The sequence below is a fragment of the Platalea leucorodia genome (genome assembly GCF_965183815.1).
Source record: "Platalea leucorodia genome assembly, chromosome: 2".
NCBI lineage: Eukaryota > Metazoa > Chordata > Aves > Pelecaniformes > Threskiornithidae > Platalea > Platalea leucorodia.
In genome coordinates this window covers 31,631,638-31,656,408 of record NC_138824.1, presented here as the reverse complement: position 1 = coordinate 31,656,408, position 24,771 = coordinate 31,631,638, and the positions used below count along the sequence as shown (strand labels likewise).

Below are 24,771 nucleotides of genomic sequence, written 5' to 3'. Positions count from 1 at the left end.
AAATGTTTCTGGTAAAAGACTTCAGATGATATAGCAGACCTTGATAAAACGTATCTTAAGTTTGCTGGCATTCTGGCATTTTAAAATCTTGAGATGCATTGATTTAAAAGCAAAAACTAACCTTTTAACAAAGTTTTACCAGCCTTTTAACCTTTTTCATTTGGTAGAAGAGCGTGGTATATAATAGGTATTTCTGTTCTCAGTCAATGGTTAAAATTAGCTTTCTGTGAAATCAAATACTGTTGTATACAGAAAACAGATCAACTGATAATTTATAGCACAACAGTTGTGTAGTATCTTGCACAGTGTATATAACTTTGTGATAATGTAGTCTTTTGAATAACACCTTCAGTGTACCTGCAGGTGTGCTGGCAGAGGGCTCAGCACGAGCCACATTAGAAGCTTTTTGTGTTAGAGTTGATTTTCTGCTATCTGTGTCAATCTTGAATAAAAAAACTTCAGAGATGAGACTTTTCATTAAGTAAGCATAGGAAACACACGGGGGTATGTGGTAATGCCATCTTTTCAGAGAAGAAATTGCTGATTGAAATGATTCATAGTTTCTGGATAATCAGAGCCTTTTTTATCAGGAGTAAAATGTATTTATAATTGTATCTTTTCTAGTGTATCTGTTTAGAGTTCTTCCCAAAAGAATGAATTTCCTATGTAAATTTTAGGAAGAGGCAGGGGGAGAGAGAGAAGGGACGAGAGCTGAGAAGTCTATGCATCAGTCACAAACAGCACCCAGTTTTGGAAGAAGTCCAAATGAAAATTTTAAGAGGTTCTTGTGAACTCTTGGGCTTTTTTTTTTTTTTTTTTTTTGTGAGTAAAAAGAGGCAGAATTGGGAGTGAGTTAGATAAGAATGCAAGACTGTTGCTTTTGTTATGCAGAAAAGAAATTGTAATCTGAGCAGAATGCCATGCAATTTTTCAGTTAAAACCACAGTTCTCTCATTAGGTATAAGCTCTTCTTACTGGGCATGACTAAAGTACTTGGCACTCAAATACTGAGTCATGAGAATGCATTTGGTAAGAGTGAAAGTCCTGATAGGGGTAGTTTTAATATTGTCTGAAAGGTGACAAAATTGGCTAAATCACCAGTGGATCATTTTAACTACCTGTATATTAATGAACTTGTTGAGGGTACGGATAAAAAGTACTAGTTATTGAGTCAGAATATTTAGGGGGTACAGTTAAAAGTATCAGTTATGGAATCAGAGAGTTTTGCAGTGCATTAATGACTTCAAAATTGAATTAACTTGAAATTGCTGACTTGGAGTTCACGATACCAGTGGAAGTGTAGCATCTGAGTAATAGCAGTGGTAGTATAAGGTTAGCAGGTTCAGCATCCCAACAACAAGGTTCAGCACCCCCACTGGTGGAAAACTGTTGAAAATGAACAGGGGATCTCAAAGATTTTAAAATGTATATGCTGGGTAAACAAACCAAGCCAAGAAGTTAAGTACTTTATAAGATCTTTTGCACTTTCTACTGCCACAGTTGAACGTGTACTCCCCAAATCTCTTAAGTTCTAGTCCTGAAGCTTTTAGCTTGATTCCTCTTTTCACAAAACCTGACCTGGATTGCAGCAGCATGTGTATCAAACTGTTATTTGTAACTGATTTGAGCAGGTTCACAGTTTGTGCCGCAAAGACTTTTTTTCTTCCGACATGGGTAATTTAACCCCAACTGCTTCTTTAAAACATTGAATTTATCAGCAGGAAGAAAGCAGGTTGAGTAAAAAAATTTTTTTAAATATAACAAAAGTATACACTGCAGTTACTGGACTTCTTAAATCTAAGATCTCATAGATCTGGCTTACACTTTCCTTTTACCTGTCAGGCTATGATAACTAAAGGGAAATAAAGCTGTCCAGTTGCTTTTCACAGGACTCCTTATTATCTACCTGTAAGTCTCTCATTTGGGCCTGAATAAACCAGCTGTTGTAGCCTCTTCAGGATTAGACCTCAGAGTAGGTAGTATTAATTATTGATGGGGAGGGCATAGTGAATTAACACTTTCCTGTCCCTTTCCTGCTTCATATGCAACCTGTTCTGTGTCTGTGCTAACCCATTGTTACCACACTGAGAACACGTTAGCCATCAAGCAAAGAGGAAGATGCAAGGTAAGAAACACATAAAAGCAGAACAGAATTCCTTCAGAAACTTAGTCCAAAATGGTTCTTAGAGAAAAATATCACTGTAATACTTAGCACGAGGATGGAAATTATGATGAAAGGTAGTTTGAAAAAAATAAATAAGGAAGTAGACATGAATTTGCACCAGAAGCAGGAATTGTAGGCCAGGCTCAGTAGTCTATATAGATGAGCATTAGTCATTCTGTGCATTTCAGAAGATTGTGAAGAGATCCTCACACCCACCCACCCACCCCCCCCCCCTAAAAAAAAACCCAAACCAGTATGAAGGAAATAAACCAGAAGGAGACATTCTTTTGTCCCTTCAAAATGCACATTGCGATACAATTGCTACATACCAACAGCACTGATGTTTACCTGTGGTTGGAGACTGACCCATAAGTGCTATCAATGCCTGCTGGCTTATTCCCACCTGAGTCCCCCAGCAGGTATTATGGCAAGTGTAAGGTGGTTTCTGCCTGCCCAGTCACAGGCACTGGATTGTTTATAAGTGTGTGTGTGTGGGGGGGTGTTTTTAATTCCACCCCCAGTCTTTTTGCAGTCTATGTATCTGATGTCTCTCATCTTATAAAGATGTTAGATTAAAATCCTGATGTAAACTATGACTTGTTAAAACAAGTAAAAAAAAAAAAAAAAAGTTGCATGTGTTATCCATCAAACCTAGCCCCTCCCCTGACTGACAAGCAGCATACTGGATGAGATATCTGTTTTGGTTTTGTTTTCCCCAAATAAGGCAAGGTTCTTTGATTCTGAAGGAAAGAAAAATGAGAAGGTTGAGAAACGTTGTCTTAAACTTAAAAAAGAGTCATGGGAACAGTTACATAGGATAGAGATCTTCGTACAAAATTTACAGGTCTATAGTTCTAGTGGTTCCAGCTAGGTGGTTTTTAGTTTGTTTTGGTTTTTTTGCTTATTTTGCTTTCAGTTCAAGGAAGTCTTTCTATTATTTCTTCTTTTTTTTTTTTTTTAATCTAGGAATAGCCATCCAATTTTTGGTTATTTATTACAATTTAATTTATTTGTTTATTCCAGGATTTTCTTTCTTAGTACCTCAGTCTCTGCTAATGTTTTAATGGATTCTTGTTTTGTTTAGAAGTCTGAAGTATTTCTTAGCCATTTCTTTCAAATGTTGTACCTCCTGTGTAATAGCCATATAATTAATTCATTGTTTAAGGATGTGCTCTATAATGTAAGTCAGCTTTTACGGTACAGAACAGATTTGTGTGATAACTGTTACAATTATGTTGTGCTGACTTCAAGAACCACTGCGGGAGAAGTACATGAATAATGCAGATAAGGTAGATTAACCCTGGCATCTGTGGGAGATGGGCGGACAGAAAGGGAAGTGATTAGATGAGTAATACTCTGCTTTCCATGTCACTGTAAATTAGCATCAGGTAGCTTTTTCATGTCTTTGCCCACATGCCTTTGATATAACTAAACATCAAATAACTCTTGTTAATTTCCCTGTTCATAGCAAATTTTCTTACAGAACGTGAGACAGTTCATGTATAAAAATGCATTAAAAATAAACAAATCTAGTATTTTAGTCTGTCAGGTGTGAAAAATAATCATCTTCAGAGTTCAGAAGAGTGAGCTACTTCACAGAAACTGGTTTATGTGCTGCTTCTACCAGATGGTAAATGTGAGGTAACTCCTCTTCGAGCAGGTCACTGAGGCAGATAATGCATAGCATAAATGGTGTCCTCTCTTCACAGCCTAAGGAAAAATGATAATAATAATAATAGCCATTAAAATAGAGAATGAAGTGAAAAACAAACCTTGACATTGCATTCAGCTTGTTCCTTCTAGCAGTATTGTCTGTGGGCTGGAAAAGGTTGTAGACCACTAGATTACATTTTGCTGCTTTTGAGTGCATTATGTGGAATTCCCCCATGGAAGTAGGAGGTGTTGAGTTTGAAAGTAGACAGCTTGAAGAAAGGAGATCTCTGGCTGAAACAAGAGATTTGTAATAGAAGACACTAGAGTACGTCCATGCCGGGATCCACCACCGTCTTTGGGAAAGAATGTAATTCACGTTTTTGTTTCACATCTTTCCCTATTCTCCAAGAGGTGGAAGTAAGTTGCTTGACTGAAATAAGGTTGTGTGGCTGTGTGTTTATATACGCACGTACGCAATTTACACCTTTTTGAACTTCTGTTTTGAATTCAGTGAAAGCTATGGTCACTATTCATCTTTCAGTAAAGAATTTCATAATCCAAATCTTATTCCTGTGAGAAGTCTCTAATATACCTGGAAGTCCCCTCGTAGCTCACAGTTTACCTGATCTCCCAGCATTTCATGCTAATAATTAAAGGGTATCTGTGATGGCTGAAACTAATCTTGAGGACTTTTTGGTATCAAGGTATACTTTTAGTTTTTGGTTCCACAGAGGAAGCAAGGAAGGTCCTGCTTTTTCATATGGGTGGGTGTTCACTATCAAGTTTTCTTTCATGTGCCAGTATGAACAGTTCAGGCAGACGACTGAAATACAGTTTGCTACAGTAAAGGTGTTCAGCTGGATAGTGTATGATGTGAACACTTCAGTTTTTGTTCCTCCAGTGCTCTCCAGCAACCTACTATAAAGGCTGAAAATGACAAAGAACGGTTTTTAAAGTAGAGTTGCGCAAACATTTCTTCTTACTGCTGCTGAGTCTGAGAAAACACCTGAAATATTTTAAGTCCTGTTGAGGCTGACTAGTACAATACTGGAATTATACAATCCATTGATCCTTCTTAGGGTTGGTTGTTTATTAAGGAGTAAAAATTAATGACTTGTATCCTCCCTCTTGTGCGGAAGGCGTGGGAGAAGGAGGAATGCTTCATGGCCCATGAACTGGGTTTCATACCACATGTTATTAAAGGTCATTCTGTTGGTGGATAGTGTTTGCTGTCTGATATTTTTTTCCAGCTTCTGATACAAGTGTTTGGGTGACTGTATTGGGTTTATGTGGCAAGATTTTGGTAACAGGGGGGCTGCAGGGCTGGCTTCTGTGGCACCAAGTGTCAGCCAGAGCCAGTTCCAGCCAGCTCCAGGACATACCTGCTGCTGGCTAAAGCTGAGCCCATCAGTGATGCTGGTCACGCTTCTGTGATAACAGAATTAAGAAAAGGTAAAAACTGCTTTCTCACATGGCAGCTGCGTGAGAAACGAGTGTGAAAAATGTGAGAGAAACAGTCCTGCAGACACCAGGGTCAGTGAAGAAGGAGAGGGAGGAGGTGCTCCAGGTGCTGGAGCAGAGATTCCCCTGCAGCCCATGGAGAAGACCATGGTGAAACAGGTTGTCCCCCTGCAGCCCATGGAGGGCCCCACACTGCAGCAGATGGACGTGCACTGAAGGAAGCTGCAGCCGGCGGAGAGCCCACACTACAGACCAGGCTCCTGGCAGGAACTGCGGTCCGTGGACAGGAGCCTGCGCTGGAGCAGGTTTGCTGGCAGGACCTGTGGACCCGTGGGGGACCCACATTGGAGCAGTCTGTTCCTGGAGGACTGCACCCTGTAGAAGGGACCCACGCTGGAGCAGTTCGTGAAGAACTGCAGCCCGTGGGAAGGACCCATGTTGGAGAAGTTCATGAGGGACTGCAACCCATGTGAGGGACCCATGCTGGAGCAGGGGAAGAGTGTGAGGAGGAAGGAGTGGCAGAGATGAAGTGTTTCTGGGCTGACCACAACTCCCATTCCCCATCCCCCTGAGCCACTGGGGGAGGTGGGGGCTGGGAGAGGAAGTAGGAGAGCATGAGTGAAGTTGAGCCTGGAAAAAGGGGGATGAGGGAGGTGGTTTTAGTTTTGTTATTATTTCTCACTATCCTGCTCTGTTATTAATTGGCAATAAATTTATTTTCCCAAGTCGAGCCTGTGTTGCCTGTGACAGTAACTGGTGAGTGATCTCCCTGTCCGTACCTCGACTCATGAGCTTTTTCATTGTGTTTTCTCCCTCTGTCCTGCTGAGGGTAGAGTGGCCTGGTGGGCACCTGGTGGCCAGCCGAGATCAACCCGCCACAGTCCTACATCTGTTTGAACCTACATGGAGATGTGCAGGAAGAATCCAGATGTTTTACAGTATGTTTTTAGGGAGTCTTATGCATGTCCACACCAGGTTCATCTTCTGTGTGTAAACAGAACCCCCTCAGGAACCATTTTTTCTGCCAATCTTAACTCTGAACAGTTGTCCTAAAGACAAAGAAATAGAAGATAAAGGAGAAATGTAAATGTTTTATTTTGCCACCTAAAGGCAGGTGCAATAATGAGGCAGACTGCTGTATTAACCTTCTGTTTATTCTTCCAGGCTTGTGAGATTGTTTTGAGCACGTTTCTTGCAGAGAAATTTCCTTTGTCTCTTTGGAACTGGAGCATGCCACAGAGCTAATTGTGAGAATATGCCTCAATTTACTGAGTTATTGCTACCCTTTTGCTCCCTTCTTACCCCACCCTTGTTTCACACAGAGGAAGCAGAAGACCCTGCAGTGACGTTTGCTCAAAGTTTTGGTGTCTGGGAGAGGTAGCTTATGCTGTTTGATTGCTTCAGGCTAGTTAGTGCACTGCCTGAGAAGAAATGCGGGGTCCGTGTTTCTTACACTTGGCTGTGCTTTATTGGGCGGTTACAGGGCACTGTGGAAAAAGCAAGCTGTGTATTCCATAATGCAATGGTGGATGAAATAGAGTAGAATGGTAGATGAGGGTCATTGTGGAGGAATAAGTTTGTAAGCAGCGTCTTTGTCAGATATATCTTCTAACTTTTAATAGTACTTTTGCCTGAAATATGCCAAATGTTGCTGTAACTACAGAGAGCTTAAGGATACCTCAGATTCTTACATCATCTGAGGGGAAGGTTGGGGAAAAACACTTGAATGTGACTGTTTCAGAATAGACTTTTTTTTTTTTTTTGTAAGGGCTTGACCTCATTAGACATCAGTATATATATTTGCTTCCTGCAGTAGTGGTTGCAATTGAGTAGCCTCATTTGTCGTATTTTGAAAACTGTGGTGGGAAAGGTATTCACAGAAGTGCGTGGGGTTGTAAAGCGTACCTTCCTGTTTCTGTCCTTTTCGTGGGCTGCGGATGGTCTCTAGAAGAAGGAAACCGTGGAGAAACACCCTTGCAGGGTGTTGGCCAGGTCTGTGGGATCAGGACCCCCTCTAGTGGTGACAACTCTGCCAGACTCTGCGAGATGCTCTTCCCAGCCTGTTGGATTCCTTCAGTCCTGTTTGGGGGTTTTTTTGTTTGTTTGTTTTGTTTTGTTTTGTTTTTTCCTCCCTCTAAACCCCACATTTAGGTCCCCTCTGGTAACTGTGGTGAATATATGATTACTATTACAGTCGTTACTTTGACAAGTAATAAATTGGGTTCATTCTGACCGTCAGTGACACAGAGAAGACAGTGTTGTGTTGTATATCACTAGTGTTGGCTCTTTAACTTGCCCACGTATTATAATGCTATGTCAAGATGTGGAATAGGGAAGAATCGGAGAACTCACAGGCGCAGTGGTAAAGAAGAAACTTTTAATGTGTTAAATCACAGTAATGATAGGAAAAGTGGATACAAAAGTACATGTATGATCACTGAAATTCACTACACCTGCATTGTAATCTTAATTTGTCTTTGGCTTTGAGGTGGAGACTTTTAATGTTAATCCTTAAATTAACAATGGGAGACAGATGGCAAAGCAAAATATGCTGACAGTGCTCCAAAACGTAGTGCTTAGCAAGTGTGTGAAACAGCAGAGTCGCTTCATAATCTGTTCAAAATATTTTTCTTGCAATGTCTGTACATTTTTATGTCAAACTGGGATAGAGGCACTTTCTACATGTTTTGAGTCAGCAGTCGTACATCTAGACTCAGTAGTGTTCATCAGTGTCTAAATGTTACTGTTTTGTCTTATTGCATCAGTAACGATTACTTTCTCAGGAATCAGCATTGGAGCTACTTTTTTCTCAGTCTTACAAGTTGTAGTTTCAGAATGAAAAACCTTGAGTCCCTGCACTACTATGTTATATTCTTTCTTACACGGAAGCAGAATTCTTTTTACTTTATTGGGTATTTTTAGTCTTCTGTCACTTGTTCTTCTGTCTGCTAAATAACTTAAATGTCTCGCCATGAAGAAATGCCATGCGTCCTTTGTGGCATAATTGTCCTGGATAAACCGGGATGCATTTGAAGGCAGAGTCAGTGGAGGTCTTTGCTGCCTCTTTTTTGTTCGTGTAGCATCACTGTCGGCAGAAGTTGCTGACTACAGTAAAAGCTGGCTGTACATCCACGACATTATTCATTGATACTGGCAGATAGAGAGGGCAAGTAGTTGAGACAGCGTATGCCGCTATGCAAGATAATGACAAGTTGTAGGGTATGTCTTAAAAGTATATAGCACTTCATAGTTGCATTACAGTGTTTTCATGACTAATATACAGCATTTGTCTATAGAATGATGCATTTTCCTACCATTTAGAGGGAAAAATTGAGTAAAGGCTAGAATGAAGTAATTGTCTCATTAGAGAGCGTTGATGATTTGATTCTGATAGGCACAATTACATTGATCGTAGATCATTTGCCTTCTTTGCCAAGGCAAGTATGCGTGGGATACAGTGTTGCTGAAGGTCTAAAGTGCACTTAAGTAGATATTTTGAAAGTTGTCCGAGATACAGTGCCATCAATTTGTGGCTTCAGTTATCAATGAAGAGATACCTAGCTAATATGGAAATACAGGCTTCCTAAAAGCCTAATAAAAATATGGGTAACTTACAGTATAAAAGGTAAAGCTGCGTACAGTTGTGTCATGTCATATATAGACTTCTTTATGTATTTCCTAGCATTCTTATTTGCATAATTTTCTCATGAAATTTGGGTTGAACATACTGGTTTTTTAGGCTCTTACAGTGAATTGCTTGAATTCTTTGTCAAATCCAATTCAGACATCTCATTTGAGTACCTTGAATGGTATCTTAGTACAAATGCAAATAGCTTCTTCAAAATAATTCCTGTCTTTTATTCAGTAAGTGCTGAAGAGTACAAAAATAGGAACTTGGTGGGCTGGAGTTAAGGTTGTTTGGGTGACTTTTTTACCTTGCCATTTCTTGATTTCAGAACTCCATACCAAATACAGATATTTGTTCTGTTTCAGATATATATATAAAAAATTTTAAAAATATCCTGCTCAATGGTGGATACATGCTTACTTGCATCATTCCAACTTTTGTCCATTGTAGGTTTGTGTGTTAGAAGTATAAATTTATAGTGAATTTTTCTATAATCTGAAAATTGTAAATCACTGCTTTTTAATAAAATGCTTTCATTAAAATTCTTGGCTAAGATTTGTGATGTAGTAATGCATATGCATATTTATTTAATGAATTACTGTTCTAACTTTAAGGCTTAAATTGTTTAGCTCTCCCATGAATAGTCTGCAATTTTTATTTAATAATGTATTAATAACCAGTATTTAATAATGTATCAATAACTGGAAGGTGGGAAAATTGGAGCACTTTCATAATGTTACTGAAAAAAATGTAACTATATGACTTCTAGTATTATTTGGGTTGTTTTGACAATGCTATTTTGGTTTCTGCAGTGGCAGTGTTTTACACCATGTGTATGTGTATAGTGGCAGTTGGTCATCTGCCTGTAAAGCACGAAGTCAGAAAGGTCCTAGTCAGCGGTGGTACTTCATTGTGGTGGGCATATTCAGAGCTCCAGGGACTGAAAGGTTTTGCCCCGAGGATGGGGTCAGTTATCACTGGTGTGATGGCAGCGTGGACCCGGACGGTGCAGCGTGCCAGTCCCCAGACGAGGCTTGGAGTCTTCTGTTAAATGCCTATTTACTAGTCCGCACTTCTTGCTTTTTATTGTTTGCTCCTAGCTAAGGAAGTGCTTGTTTTGTGTAGTTCCTGTCTAGCTTCCAACATAGTAACATTTCTCATACAAAAACCATGTCATTGCACCAGAATTGTGCTGACTGTTTTAAAGATCTAATATTTTTCTAAACTGGCTTGCTTATTTTTTTTGTGTTCTGTTACTTTATTTTGGAGTTTTAACAAACTTGTTCTTGGCAGAAAAAGATGAAGTGAAGCCAGATGTAGTTTGAAAATGTCTTTTATGTCACAAATAATGAATGAACAGTGTATTTCATTTAAAACAAAAAGCTCACTCCAGCACATGGCCTCCCCCCCCCCCCCCGCCATATTTGTTTATATTTGTGTCACCTATTTCATAATGGAAGTTATAGGAAACAGTTACCTCAGGTGAGACCTACCTCTACTGTCTTGGCAACCATGAAATGTACTTCTGCCATCATAGATTCATTAATTTGTTAGATCTCCTTTGTCTTAGATAGTGTAAGCAAATTAATCAAAATTCCTTTAAACACCAGCAAATTCCATCCCTCTGTTCATTTCCATTTCTGTAGCAAAAGGTAGTCTGTGCAATAACTTCATTATTATTAAGTAGCCTGAAGCGTTATTTTTCAAATTAATGAAGCAAGGGGAATGTGTAGCTTAGTGATTTGGGAAGTGTAGAGTTAAAAAATTACGGTAAGGAAGTAAAGGTTTGCCAACTACTTATTTCTGTATTTTAAAAATATATTCAGAAGTTGTTTAAAATTTTAGTTTCTGCACTCTTCTTTTTCCCTAAATAATGAGCCCAAGAAAGCCTTTGCAAAATATTTTTCAGAAAGTTTGAGTTGTGACAGAAACAAGATACATGCGTCCTGTTTTTCTCAGTATGTTCAAAAGGTTCTGCGGTTTTGTTAAGGCTTAACCTTTGTTTTTTGTTCTAGAACTTAAGTATCAGAGTAAACCTGAAATACATACGGACTAATTGTAAGATGCAGTAATTTGAGGCAAAAGTACCTTCATATAAAGTAATATCAAAATAATTATGTAAATTTCAGAGGTTTCTGTACACGTTTACATATGCTTTTAAGGTACAGTATAAAATTGTTATGCGGGTTGTTTTCCTTTTCATTTTTGAAGATACATGCTTTTCTGTATGGAATTTTCAGAGACGTTTGAAAGCTGCTAGGCTTTCTTCACAGCTGTGTCATGTTCAGAGGCTCACATTCATTATAGAATTGAATAAAACCCATGTCTTTTTTAAATTTTATTTTGCTTCCATTTGATCAGGGAAGCCTGTTTTTTGGCAAAAATTATTGCCACTAGTTAAAAAATGTGACGAGCATTCTGTATGTCGGATTCCATTCCATTCCGGTGTTCTGTTTCTCAGATTTGGTAGTAACGATACCTCTTATCAGTAAGTGATAGTAGCAAACTTCTGCTTTTTCTATTAAGTTCTGTTACAGTGGTATTAAATAAAATGTATAGTTTTTATTCCTCTGCCTTATGCTGTGAATAGAATTGTTTTTTTCTTATTTAGGAAGCAACAACAAATACAAGTGTTGAAATGATCTTAATCTGAAACTGTGATAACTAGACAATAAAAAATAATTGACTTCCTTTGTTGGAAGTTAATTCTTGAATTCCTTCGTTGTGTACATATTGTGTCCTATAACCCACGGTCCTGAGGATGACAGGAAGGAATTTGTTATGATCTGCAGGTTTTTTGTTTTGTCCTTCAGACTAACAGAGTTAAAGCCATTGAGAACAAAAGATAGTAATAATTTTTTTTTTTTTTTTTAAAAAAGGGCATTTTACTGTCATAGTAATGTCTGTTATAGAAGCAGAGTCAATCTAGTTAGCAGAGTCAATCTAGTTGCTGTTCCACATTTTTGAGGTACTAGAAATTTTCCAGGGTAAGTCAAATGTTGTGGCAACAGTCCCTTTTATTCAATGTGAAGGTAAATGAGGACAGGCATGAAGATGGAGTTTAGGTGGTAGGCTGCAGTTTTAGTAGCTTGAGAAGAAGGAACATTTTTGTGTTCCCAGTTTTTGATCTGTGTATCCCTTGAGAAGGGTCCAGTGAAGGATGAGATGTCACTCTCCATGTACCATCCAGTGCCATGCAGTTCAGTTCACTCTTCTGGATCTTGCTGCTCCTTCCCCTTTAAAGGAGGAAACAAGAGCAGTATGTACGTGACAATGTCACTGCAGAAAAGCGTGGTTTAAAAAAAGGGAAGGTTTTCTTTGCAATCGAATTATAAAATATGAAGATCCCCTGCATAATTCAAAAAATTACAGCATGGCAGTCCTCTGTTAATATCTGATAATAAACATAGCTAGGAAGGCAGCAGGAGAGGGAACCAGTGGTATTTGTTTGGAATGCCATGTTAGTAAACAAATACCCTCATGATAAACAGAAAACATTAGAGGATTAAAGCCTTGAAACAGAGGAACACTGAAGAGCTTTCTTCCCCTTTGAAACAGTAATAACATTCACTTAAATAGGGAACGCTTTAGTTTGATGGCAGAAGTGAAGGAAAGGAGAAGCTGAGGTAATGCTGCATCTAATTACCATCAAAGCCTGGTAAGGGAAAGCAGAGCAGTTAAGCATTGCTGCTCTATAGTAACTGAGAAGTGAATAATTTTGGTTGAAGTGCTCAATTCAACCACACTGCCACTTGGGTCAGCAGGGCTGCTCTCAGTTACTGCACTCGTAGGCCATTGCTGTTGTCTTGGTAGAGGATGGAATAATGAAACCAACTTTTTGTCAGAAGCAACATAGTGAAGCAAAGTGGAATCTGACAAGGGGAGTAGAGCATACTGAATTTCAGCTCGCATTGCAGGAGACAGGAATAAAAATAAAAATGATAAAACTTTTATACTGATGGTCGTTTTGAACTCAAGCTGTGCCTCTGTGCAGCAAACTGATGAGTCTGGAACTGCAAAGGAAGTTAAAAAGATCTTCAGGCTTCTGCCTGTTTGTTCACAAAAGCAAAAAATTGCTTTATGGGCCTAAAGAGAGGATTCAGATCATCAGTGCTCTGGAAATGTATCTGCTATACTTTGGCTGCTTTTCCTTTTATGTAGTTTAAGTAAGCTTTGAAATTAGCTTTGAAGGATCAGGGAGGAGGCTTAAAATAGCAGCAGTGAAGAAGTGAGGAGATCATCAAGTTCCTTTTTTTCCTAGCACCCTTCCCATCAGACATCTCACTTTTTGCCCAGGTACATTCCTGTTCCTTTCACTGAAAACAGGTGACTGTTCTTCAGGTCAGGTTATGCGTCTAGTGGTATGAGTAGGTGGCATTTGTGTGGTTTCTGATGATAAGAGATGTTTGTTCTGCAACACTGTTCAAACATTTCTTTGAACCTAATTAATGCTGTTGAATGCTGGTATGCATTATTATTTTACGACTTGAGCTCACATCAGTATTACGATACCTCATTTTTCATACCGTGGTAGTTAAGGAACAAAGCTCAGTAACATTTCTTCCTACTGATTTTCCTTTGTGTACTTAAAATGAGAAATACAGAACGAACAACTGGTTAAAAATCAAAAGCTTTTGTTCTATGGGTACAAGCACTCACTTGGGGGATGTGGAATCCGTCATTGTTGTCTTGTATGTACTTATACCATATATCAAATACGTTCCTGAAGGTCTTCAGCATGTTTTTTAGGTAACATTCTTCTATAATTGATTAAGATCTAGGAAATACAGGTCAGTTTGAAGTGTTACCCAAAGAACTTTTTTTAATATATTTTTTAAAAGAAATTAAAGATATAATCCTTGTTTGTTTTCTCTACATGCTATCATTATTGCAGCTGTCCAGCTGTGTAGCAGCTAGATCTCTGGGTATATTATACGAGCTTTGGAATCTATACTTGGTTCTGTTTGCAAGTATTTCCTCAGCATATTGAGTCCTGCAAATAATTACTTTGTATTAGATGGAATAAATTTTAATTGAATGTTTGCTCTTTTATATGCAGTCTGTTCCATTTCAGGATTGTAAAGATTACTACAAGGTTGATGTTGCATAATAAAAACATTGGCTTAATTTGCTGTCTCGCTCTAGGATTACATTTATTGATTTATTTTAATAAAGAAACATAGCTTTTCAAAGTATTTCCGAAGGTTCAAAAAATGTACCTTCTCTTTTTCTCTTTTCAGATTTATCCAAGAATAGATTAACTGAGGTTCCTACAGAATTGTGCCATTTTGTGTCACTGGAAACACTAAATCTATACCACAATTGTATTAAAATTATACCAGATGCCATAGTGAACCTGCAAATGCTAACTTACTTAAATTTGAGGTAAGTTTAACTTTGCCAGATTTTCTGTTTATTTGCAAATGTGTAAAGTTTTTTTTTGTCTGCACTTTATGTGTTTCTGGAACAATTGACTACATTTTTCATTTTATTGGAAGCGGTAGTGCAAAAACTCATTGTCTGTAGATGCAGCTCTGTATGAAGGCATTATAAAGGCCAAAATGTAAAACTAATTAAGGAAAGACAAAGTAATATTAATCCCTTTTTATTCTTCTAGCAAATTCAGAATGCTAATCACATCAGCACAGTCGGTTTCTTTTAATTCCCTTCGGATGATAAATTTTGTGAAGCTTGACAGGCTTTTTGTAGTTAAAAAGATGGAGGGACAGAGACAGAGGATTAATGTTTTTTTCATGGGGAATGGAGAGGAAAAGCGTGATACTTTATCACTAGTATCCTCTTATTATGCAAGAAGTATAGTTACTGCCTTTTTAGGAGGAAAGGGCAAAGAATTAGTCACCTTTGTGTCTTTTTCATGAAAAGTGTGCCTGAATACTAATTGGTATAGAGAATTGCTACTGGTTAAAGTGCAGGTGAATGCACATTTACTTTTGAGAGAGAGAGTGTCAGCACTTCTTCAGTTGAGGCAAGATGTGGAGGTTTATTTGCCGTTTAGTATGTAAAAACTGTAATAGCGAAGATGTAATAATCTGTTCTTTGCGAGAATGAAGTTTGGGCAGGGGGCAGAGTGGCTCTTTGGCTTTTAAATTCAAGGTATGAAGGCTTGGTCATCAGTTTTGTAAACACTGAGGATGTTTCTAGAGCCTTGCTCTATTGTTACTGTACTGTGGTTTTGGCCACTGTGGAACACTAATTCTGGCTCCAGAAATTGAAACACAATAACGTGTCCTGATATCTGCACATGTGGAAAGAATAGGACTTGAAATTTTGAAATAGTGTTTGTTAGATATACATAAAGAAATTAAGAATGAATGAAATTATTAAGTTTACATAAAACATCATAGTAAATTTAGGAATTAGAATGAACTCAATTAGAACTCAATGTAGTGAACTAGTGAATTTAGAACTCAATGTAGTGATGGAATTTGTGTGAATCATGACAAACCCAGAATAGTTACAGAGTTAATATCATGTATCACAGTAAATTATACAATCAAAACAAAAGGAATTTTTTCAAGTTTTACTAAGTGAGGTAATTTTCCTCAGTTTAAAATCTCGTCTTCACTTGGATGTGCCCTTCCCCTGTGTTAGTTGAACACAGTAAGCAGTCTGTAGAAGAAGGAAAGATATCCTTGACTTGCTAACCATGTTGCTTCTTGGCAAGAAAAATATTATAGATTTAAAATGAATATTTTTCTGGCTGTTGCCAGCAGAGCCCATATGTTAAATAGAATTAGAAAGTGATGCCAAGAGGTATACATAGTCTTTGGGCCTTGGTGGATACTGTTCATGTTTTATTTAAAGAAATTCCTTTTAAACTAATGATGATTTATTATTCACTTGCCCTGGTTATGTGCTGTTCCTTATCTCTTAGTGGGTTGCTTCTGCGTTCTATAGAACTTAAAAATTATTTTTACTTTTTTTTTTGGTGTCCGATCTGCTGTGCAGTGTAACTTTTTAGATTCTAAGCTTCCTTGATTTGAGTTCTTTAGAACTTAAAAAAATATTTCTACTTATTTTTGTAGAATAAGTTATGTCTTGGTCTTCTGTAAAGATGCTAGAATTGAGAATCTTGACTCCAGAATAAGCATTGACTCTTTTTTTCAGCTACTGCTGGTTAGTAGTTGGATTTCTCATATTTAAAATCCTTGGGTTTGTTATTTGATACATGTCTGTCTCCTAGCCTGTGTAAGAGAGAGATGATGATAGTTTGTTTTGTAAAACATTTTGAGACTGCAGTGTGGAGCATTAATATATGTCTTCATATGAGGTTTTGTAGCAGACCACTGGATTGGCAGTTGAAGAAGGAATGTTTTGAGACTTGTGGAATTTTGATTTTTGTTTCCTTTTGTTTCAATTCAATGTTGCAACTGTTACTGAAATTACACAGGACAATTTTTGCCATCTGTTTTCAGAGTTCAGTCATGCATATTTGTTCTCTGGAGCCTTAACAGTCATGCAGAAGCTAAATAAAATGGTTCTTACTAGGGTGCCACTTTAAGTTACTGTTCATTGTTTTCCTACAGGTTAATGCCCATAAAAAAGAAAAAGTTATATTTTAAGAAAACCCTGAAATATTCTAGGACAGACAGTAGTTAGTATGTTATTCTGTTTAGCTTCAAGTTTCTTCTGGGAATTGATCTACAAATCACAAGAAAATAATATTTTTAATCATCTGGCGTCATGGCATTTGTCATCTTTAAGTCCTAGCTTCTTGAGTAATTGTTACTAGAATGAGAACCTAAATCTTTTGAAAGTTTTCTACCAAATTTTGCCTTTCCTTGCAACTCCTCTTCATGAAAATCTTCTGCTCACTTCCCCCCCCCCCCCCCCCGAAATATGGTATGAAGAATAAAGTGACTTATCAGTCACTTAAAAAAACTATTTTTATCAATTTTAGGAAAAAGTAAGATACAGAGATAAAATCAGTCAATATGAGTCTTGGAAAGAAATGAACCATTGATGGTCACAGAGTTTTTCGCTGTATTTACCTGGGTTAATATCATAGCATCGCAGAACAACAAGTACCAAGTAATCTTCAACTATAAGTGTGCTTTAAAGTAATTGAGAAAACTGTTTTATCTGTAATTTATTTATTTGTCTTTCAGTTGGAAGAAAAGACATTCACTATACTGCCACAAAAAAAACATAGGAATGTTTAAATACTTGCAAAATACTGTCTCAGCTGACTTTCTTGTATTCGTTAGGAAGGGAAAGACAGCTGGCTGTTCTAGGTGACAACCAGACTTGTTACAATATTATTAAACTGATATAATGCATTTTTCCGGTGTGGTAATATTCCCCACTACTGTTTAGTCAATAATGCAGATATTTTTGATGTGCAAGTGTTTTCTTAATGATTGCCATTCGAAAATTTAAATTCTATCTGCATAAAATCTGACCCATCAAAATGAAGGAATTTTACAACTCTCAGTATACAGTAGAATGTCACTGGTGTTTTTAATGATTGTTTTTTGTTTTGTTTTGTTGCAGTCGAAATCAGCTGTCGTCTTTGCCAGCTTGCCTGTGTGGTCTTCCTCTAAAAGTCTTAATTGCAAGTAACAATAAGCTAGGTTCCCTTCCGGAAGAGATAGGTCAGCTAAAACAGTTAATGGAACTGGTATGTTGCTGATCTTTCTTTATTTTTTTTTTTATTTTGACTTCATTTGTATTTAACTAGAAACAGTAAAATTCACTTTGCAAATCTATTTGGACAAATGCCTAATACTATAATGCAGGTTAAAAAATTAACTTCTCAAGTGTGTTGAGTAGTAACACAATATCAGTTTCCTTTATGTTCTTCAGGACCCTTCTAAACAATGTCACTGCCCTTGGTTCATTCAAAACTCAGCTTCTAAGTTCATCATCTTTACCACTTTTACTCACCACTTGCGCTGGCTCCCTGTTTTGCTGTCTCAAGGCCCTAGCGCTGGCATCAGCCTCTGCAAAGCTGTATCCCCCACTGTAGAGCCCTCCCCTTCTGCTTCCTTTCTCTCTATTATTACTCTCTGCTTACCACATTGCATTCCACTAGTGATACTGTTCTTCTCAGTCTATTTTCATTTTATTTCACTGTTTTTATCATGCAACCTTCCTTTCCTGGAACACCCATCTAAACAGATTTACAAAACGATTATATTCCTCTTGTTTTCAAAGCTGTCCACTTGACTACTGTTTCTGCAAGCAGTAGATCATCCATAATATATTGTCTAATAAATGAGAATGTGAAAAGGCAAAAATTATTTTGTACCTTAACTTAAAATTAATTGCACATGTTTTTTTAAAGTTTGTATGTGGAAAATGTATAAAAGAGAATGCTTCCCTTTCTCTCCCTTTATCTTCCTCTTTTGTGTATTGTAGGCTGAGACTCTGAATTCTCTGTAGCATAGGCATTAGGTGGTCTGGTTATTTCTGTTCACCTTGACCTCTTACGATACAAATTGACAAATAAACTACATTTTGACACTGCTAATTTATGCATAGTAAAACAATGATATTTGAACTTTTTTCGAGCTGCTGCTATCTCCATTGACTGCGTTTGTCTTGCACATCTTTTCAGTATCTGAAAGTGCCTGCTTATAATATTATTATTTTTATAACAGTAAATTACTGTCCACTAAATTATGTTCCAGAAATTGAGCTGACCTTGCTTCATTTGTGAAGTGGCAACTATGGGGCTTTTTTTCTTCTAGTATTCTTTTTGTACAGCATCCTGTGGTATCAAGCTTCTATTATTTATTACAAGTGACCTAGCTATTGGTGAGGATTGGGGGGTAGTTACCTTTTCCTTTCTGGGTAATACCTGAGCTAAAGACTACCAAGTTTGTTTTGTTTTGTTTGGTGAGCATTATTAATTTATCTTATCAAATAGTTTATTTTTGTGTATGTGTTTGGGTTTAATTAGATTACTGAAATAGTTTTGAGTTAATTAACCTTAAAAAAAAAAAAAGTGTTAGGCTATAGCATTGTTTCTGTTGTGCTTAAAATAGATTCAATAAAAGATTATGGTTCCAGTTTTATATATAATTAAAGTTGAACAGTATTAAACACATCCTAATTTAGGGGGTAGAATGACTGAATAGATAATAAACAAAGTTTGGAACCTGTTAGCTCTTGATTGCTCCTAGTTTAAATGTAGCCTAGCATAGTGGTGGGGGGCTCATGAAATAATTGAAAGACTTGTCCTGATTCTGTCTGGTCAAAATCACCCGTTTTATTTGTGTTAACTGAGGCCTGTGATAATATTTTCAGTAAGAGCTGCTGAAGTGCTTTTGTATCTAATTTCCCCTCCAATTTCAAGTTTGAACCCCCCCAGTAAGGTGAACTAGCGTTGCTGATGCTGGAAGTGTTTCATTTGTTAGTAAGAGTTTGTACTTAGTTTAATAGTAGCCCTTATCCTTATTTGAGATGTTTGAAAAGTTAAAAACTAAAGAGCTTGAAAATCAATGTAGCTTATACTCAGAGGAGATAGGGTTTGTTTGTTTGTTTTAAACCAAATCATATGTTTGGATTAACTTCTGGAATACTGGATTTTCATACTGCTTTCCAGTTACAATATAATTTCAGTGTTACTCTTGTCATGAACACAACAATTCCTGCTCTAAAAATATTTCAAATGAGAGGCTATAGCAACATGTCAATTTGGTAGCCTGGAAGAATTATGAAAGCTGAAGAAGGTCTGATGCTAGTTCTTTGCGATAGAAGGGCGGGGGGAAGTGAATAACAAGATTTTGTTAAATTGGGCATGGTTCTGTTCGGATGACCCGATTACTTGGTTTGATGCCACCGTGTTTGGTATATTTCCAGTGAGATGAGTTGCATTATTTAGCTGGAAATGACTAAACTGTGATGTATTGGGAGAAGCAAATAGTGGTAGGATTGAGAGCCAGCATCTGTATTGGCATATACAATATAATGCAGTTTAGATAATAAGGTGATCATTGTTCTAAAATGAGTTTAAAAAAAAAAAAAAAGGAAAAAAATAAAGATTAAGTCATGCTGCTGTTGTTGCACAAAACATTCAGCTGTGTGAGAGCAATGTCAGCCTGAACAGCATGTGGCCTTCAAGCGATACCACCGCCCAGCCCTCTGGCAGGGCATGCTGTTGTTTTGGGACATACGCAGTGCTGGTGCTGAGCTGGCCCAGGGGATCGGTCCTGGGAAGTGACAGATGCCACCTGACTGCATTCAATTCTTGTATTACCAGGACTTTGCCAAGCACCCTCAGGTTTTCAGAGTGTTTTACAGCTTTTCATAGGCTGCATGCAGTAAAATCTGTGGGGTTTTTTTGGTTGTTATCAAACAAATTTTACCTTTGTAGTCACTCTTGAATGATACAAGCATAGTTTGCTGCAAATTAGGTCAGATCTTTCCAACTAACTACTTTCTTCCCTCTCACCTCCAAAATGGGGTAGATGATTCTTTTTCTACTACATGTATATTTATATAAATTTCATACTTACAGCATAGAATGGCTTAGATATTACATGCTGTAATTTTTCAGGTATTCTTTTAAATTTTAGGGTTCTGGGTTGTATAGATGTGACAGCTATCTTACAGGCTTCAAAATAACATACAAATTATTCTGCCTGCAGGATATATTAAAATTATTTGCAAAATTTGGTTGGGAAACTTACTTTTATTTGCAGCTGCATAACTCGATCATACCTCTACTGTCAGCCAGGAGGATAAGTGCAAAACTGGTGTAAAGATAATCTGAACCTTACTTTCCATCAAAGAAAAGTAATTGGGCAGACATAACTCATTAATTGCACCCAAAGCTATCAGATGTACAGTAAAATTCTGTTTTCCATCCTATCAGGCAGCATTGCACTTCTGCCTTCTTCAGGGAACAGCCTTCTTCATCTCTGGGACGCTCCTGTCTCATGTTGGAAGCCTTTAAGTCTCTCAGCTGGAATTTAGGTCCCTCGTTTATCTAATCTGGGCCAGCAGACTGACCAAGTGGGACCTGCTGCCTTCTGTTTCCATGTGCTCATGCACCATGTAACTTCTTTTTACCATTCAGTATGGCTTGTGTGTCACAAGCTCTGACAGAATCCATGTGCTTTTTAGGAGTAAGAGCTTAGTCAGAAGTCCCGAGTTTTAAAATGGATGTAAGGAGGAAGTTGACCTCAGTTTGGATGGTTTGGATAAACTCCTGTGTTTCAATAAATATGGTAATATGGAGCCAGAGTACCGTATTTGCTTTTATGTTTATATTATGCTGAATTTTATTGGTTTAAGCCCATTTAAACTTTACCATAAACAAAAGAAAAATGTTGATGATTTTTATTTGTTTTCATGCCATTGAGCTTCATGCCACGGAACTCAATGTGCAATTTAAATACGCTTTGCATTTCTCTAATCTTGAGAAGTTGTGTCTGTGTTGTCATGGCAGGATGAAATAGAATTAATGCAGGAAGTCTGACCTTCAGCAAACACTAGCCCCTGGAACCTGAGTAGGTGTTTGGACTTCATTTCAGTTGTCTGAAGATGTCCCTGAAGCAAAGTTCCAAACTGCTGGTTATCTAGTTCCTTTAAAAAATTATTAGCCGGAAAACCGTAGGCATTTAACTTTGATAGTATTGCTTCCATTACTGCCAAAGTAATGGGAAAGATAAACACAGTCTCTGTCACATACACACTCATGAATTCTAATAATAGGCAAGACCATAAGTATAATTAGAAATAACGTTATAGGTCTTTATTTTCCATGGCTATTCAAACAAAGTAATAAAAAAAAAAAAATGTTGGATTGCAGTGTTTAGTAAGATAAAGGATACTACGGTCTCCAGAGATCTTGTAAATGCTGACATGCTGTCACAACAGATCAGTCTTATTGAGGATGTTTTGAAAGGTTGTAAGTGGGCTTTGTTTTTGAGGCTACACGCTGCCAGGCTCCCCCCCGTCCCGCTTCCTTTAGAATTCTCTGTCGCTTTCCCTGACTTGTTCTGATGGGTGTGCATAAGTATACTTGGTCTAGAGTTTCTCTGCCACAAGGTGACTTTAAATTTAAATTCCGTGCTCTAAAAATTGAGTATCTAATTATGAAGTTGTTTGAAGTCTGTAAATTAAAAATAGGACAGTAAAGCTTTAAAAATAAATGATCTGGGAATAGTGCAATTAACCATACTTCATGGCAACTTGGGCAAAAGATGCACTCATTAACTGAGATTTTTAATTTCCTTGTCTAAAAGCTAAAATAATTTCCTGACTGTGTTTTGACAAGGGAGGGATGCTTTGGCAGCAGTGAGTGTCTGTTACAAGAAGAACCTTGTCTGATACAGCGAGCAGCATTGCCAGATCATGTTTTGCATTTACTAATCGTTTCTTGTTAACTAGATATAGGCTTGAAGATAGAGAGTTAATGTAATGCTTTTGACTAGTATTAAAGCAACTATCTTCAAAGAGATGACTTGGGAATCTGACTGACTTTTAGAAATTTTGTAGTCTAAGAGCTCCCAGATACTGTATAAATCCATATGAAACAATCAAGAGAGTAGGAGTGAATGTCCTAAAAGTATTCCATTGGCTATTCAGGAAAATTTGGCATTGCCTCACTTAGCTCTCATACTATGAAATACCATTTCCGTTTTTTAACACAGAAATGGAAGCATAATTGGGACATTACTCAAATTTACAGGTTGCCTGGGATGTAAGCAGAGGTTTCAAATGTCCTTTTGATTTCACATTGACTATAGACGGTTTGGCAGTAAAAATGATAGCTAGTATCTTAAACTCTCTCATTTTAGACTGACCTAATCCAAGAAGTTGATCTTTAGTACACATTTGTAGCAGTTTCTTGTTAGCAGTAGTGTTAATGTATAATATTTATTACAGTAATACTACTGTATATAAACTTGTTGCTTGAAATTATGCTCAGTATAGCCAGACCCTATACTTTCAACTCAACTCTACAGCAGTTACTCCTTTAGAAATGCTGAAATGAGGATGGGTTCCAATTTCGTCCAGATTATTAAACCAGTTGTATTTAGTCACCAAAATCAGACCTATTTAGAACCTGTCTAGGCAGTTAAGAAGTACCTTTTAAAATAATATGTTGCATATCTGTATAATACTAAACAATACCGGTCCTATTTTATTATGGCCTACTATGTGATGTGATAATCAAATATATGCCTTTCCTGAGCGTCATTACAGAATGCTACCTCTGTTTTCTCTTTTTTTTCTTTTAATTTTGTGTAAATATTCCCTCCAGAACAACAAGAACCTTTTTAAAAAAATCAGCTCCACACACTAGCAATTTTACATTTCATCCAAACATTTGTTGGCTATATAATCATAGTACTGAGTTCTTCATATGAATAAAAGTTAAGAACAAAAAGGTAGAACATCTTAAGCAAATGGTTTTGAATGTTTCTATAGAAATTAAATTAACTTTCAAAATTAACTTGTTCTCCAAATAAGAATTCGCTCTGGGTTTTAAGTAATGTGTAAACATTTTCTCATGTATCTGGTTTTGCATTGTGAAGACAGGACGTAGATGGTTGCATGTTTTCAGGTTAATAAAATGTTACAATGATAATAGCAAATTAGCTACAATTTCACATCTGTATTACTTAATATTTAGGAGCCAAAAGTTCATTATTTCTGTTATTACTGTTTTGCTGTAGGATGTCAGCTGTAATGAAATCACGGCTTTGCCACAGCAGATAGGCCAGCTGAAATCTTTAAAAGAACTGAATGTCAGAAGAAATTACCTCGAAATTTTACCCCAAGGTAAAAAAAAAACAACCAAACAAAAAATCCTAATACCTTTATGGTAGTTCTTTTTATTAGCATCATGTAAGTAAATATGATTAAAAAGCAGTAATTACTTTGTGTTCAGATTTATTCCATTTGAGTTTGCAGAATATAACATTCAGTGGTACTCACTAAATAACAGTGCGTGAGGTTTTTTTAATGAATTATCTTTATGATTCTAGGCATCTTTTAAGTTGCACAAGTACTTACCTGTGAACGCAGTGTGGGAACCGTCAGCTGAGTTTCAGGGAAAAAAATATTTCAAAGTATTTATTTTATCATTTATTGTCACTTGTATAACAATAACACTCTTTTCATTTCCCAGTATAGCATGGAGTAAATGTTGATCATATTCCTGCCTGTGTTTGTATTTTTCCTGAATGCAAAAGAAGGTTTACTCAGAAATATTTCATTATTTTACGGCAAAAATAAATACAGGTATAACACAGTCTCTCTTTTTTGTTACTTTTAGAACTAGTACAGCTTCCCTTGGTAAAGTTCGACTTTTCCTGCAATAAAGTGCTTGTGATTCCAATTTGTTTTAGAAAGATGGTGCAATTACAAGTATTACTGCTTGAGAACAATCCTTTGCAGTCTCCACCAGCACAAGTAAGTAACAGCTATCATTTAAATTGTGGCTTAATATTGGGTGGACGATAACAAATTATAGCTTATAAAATGTCACCTTCTGCACTTGCAGGCTTCTGAACATCAGTCATCACAAACATTAGTTGTTGATGTATAAATAAGATACAGAAAGTATGCTATGTTCAGTGTATGTCTGCACCACTTGAACCAGCGTGAGTCTAGAAGATTTCCATTCACTTAGCTACCTGTTTATTTTTATCATTCCTATCTGCATATGAAACTTAATGTTGGAATATGTATATAATTTTGAAAAACAGAATTGAGAAACTTCCTGGATAAATTTTCTTTCTGTTAATAAGAACCCAGTTCTAGAAGGCTCTACAGTGATTTAATCTTGACTTAAATATGCAGATGGTCTAGAATGTAATCCATGTGAAATTTATTTTACTTCATAGTGTAAGTTTATAGATTGTGATACACAAAGAAATCAAAC

At 37.0% G+C, this 24,771-nt stretch overlaps 1 protein-coding gene across 2 annotated transcripts in view; it reads left to right on the top strand.

The window, feature by feature from the left end:
- Positions 1–24,771, top strand: part of LRCH1 (leucine rich repeats and calponin homology domain containing 1) — a 135,701-nt gene that overhangs the window by 54,000 nt on the left and 56,930 nt on the right. For both annotated transcript variants that reach the window (XR_014227385.1, XM_082303716.1), the window contains exons 2-5: positions 14,147–14,291; positions 17,421–17,547; positions 23,561–23,666; positions 24,163–24,299. Coding sequence is in view for 1 of the 2 variants with exons in the window: in XM_082303716.1 (XP_082159842.1) it covers positions 14,147–14,291; positions 17,421–17,547; positions 23,561–23,666; positions 24,163–24,299 (515 nt within the window). In the remaining variant the exon portion in view is untranslated. The remainder of the gene's footprint in view (positions 1–14,146; positions 14,292–17,420; positions 17,548–23,560; positions 23,667–24,162; positions 24,300–24,771) is intronic.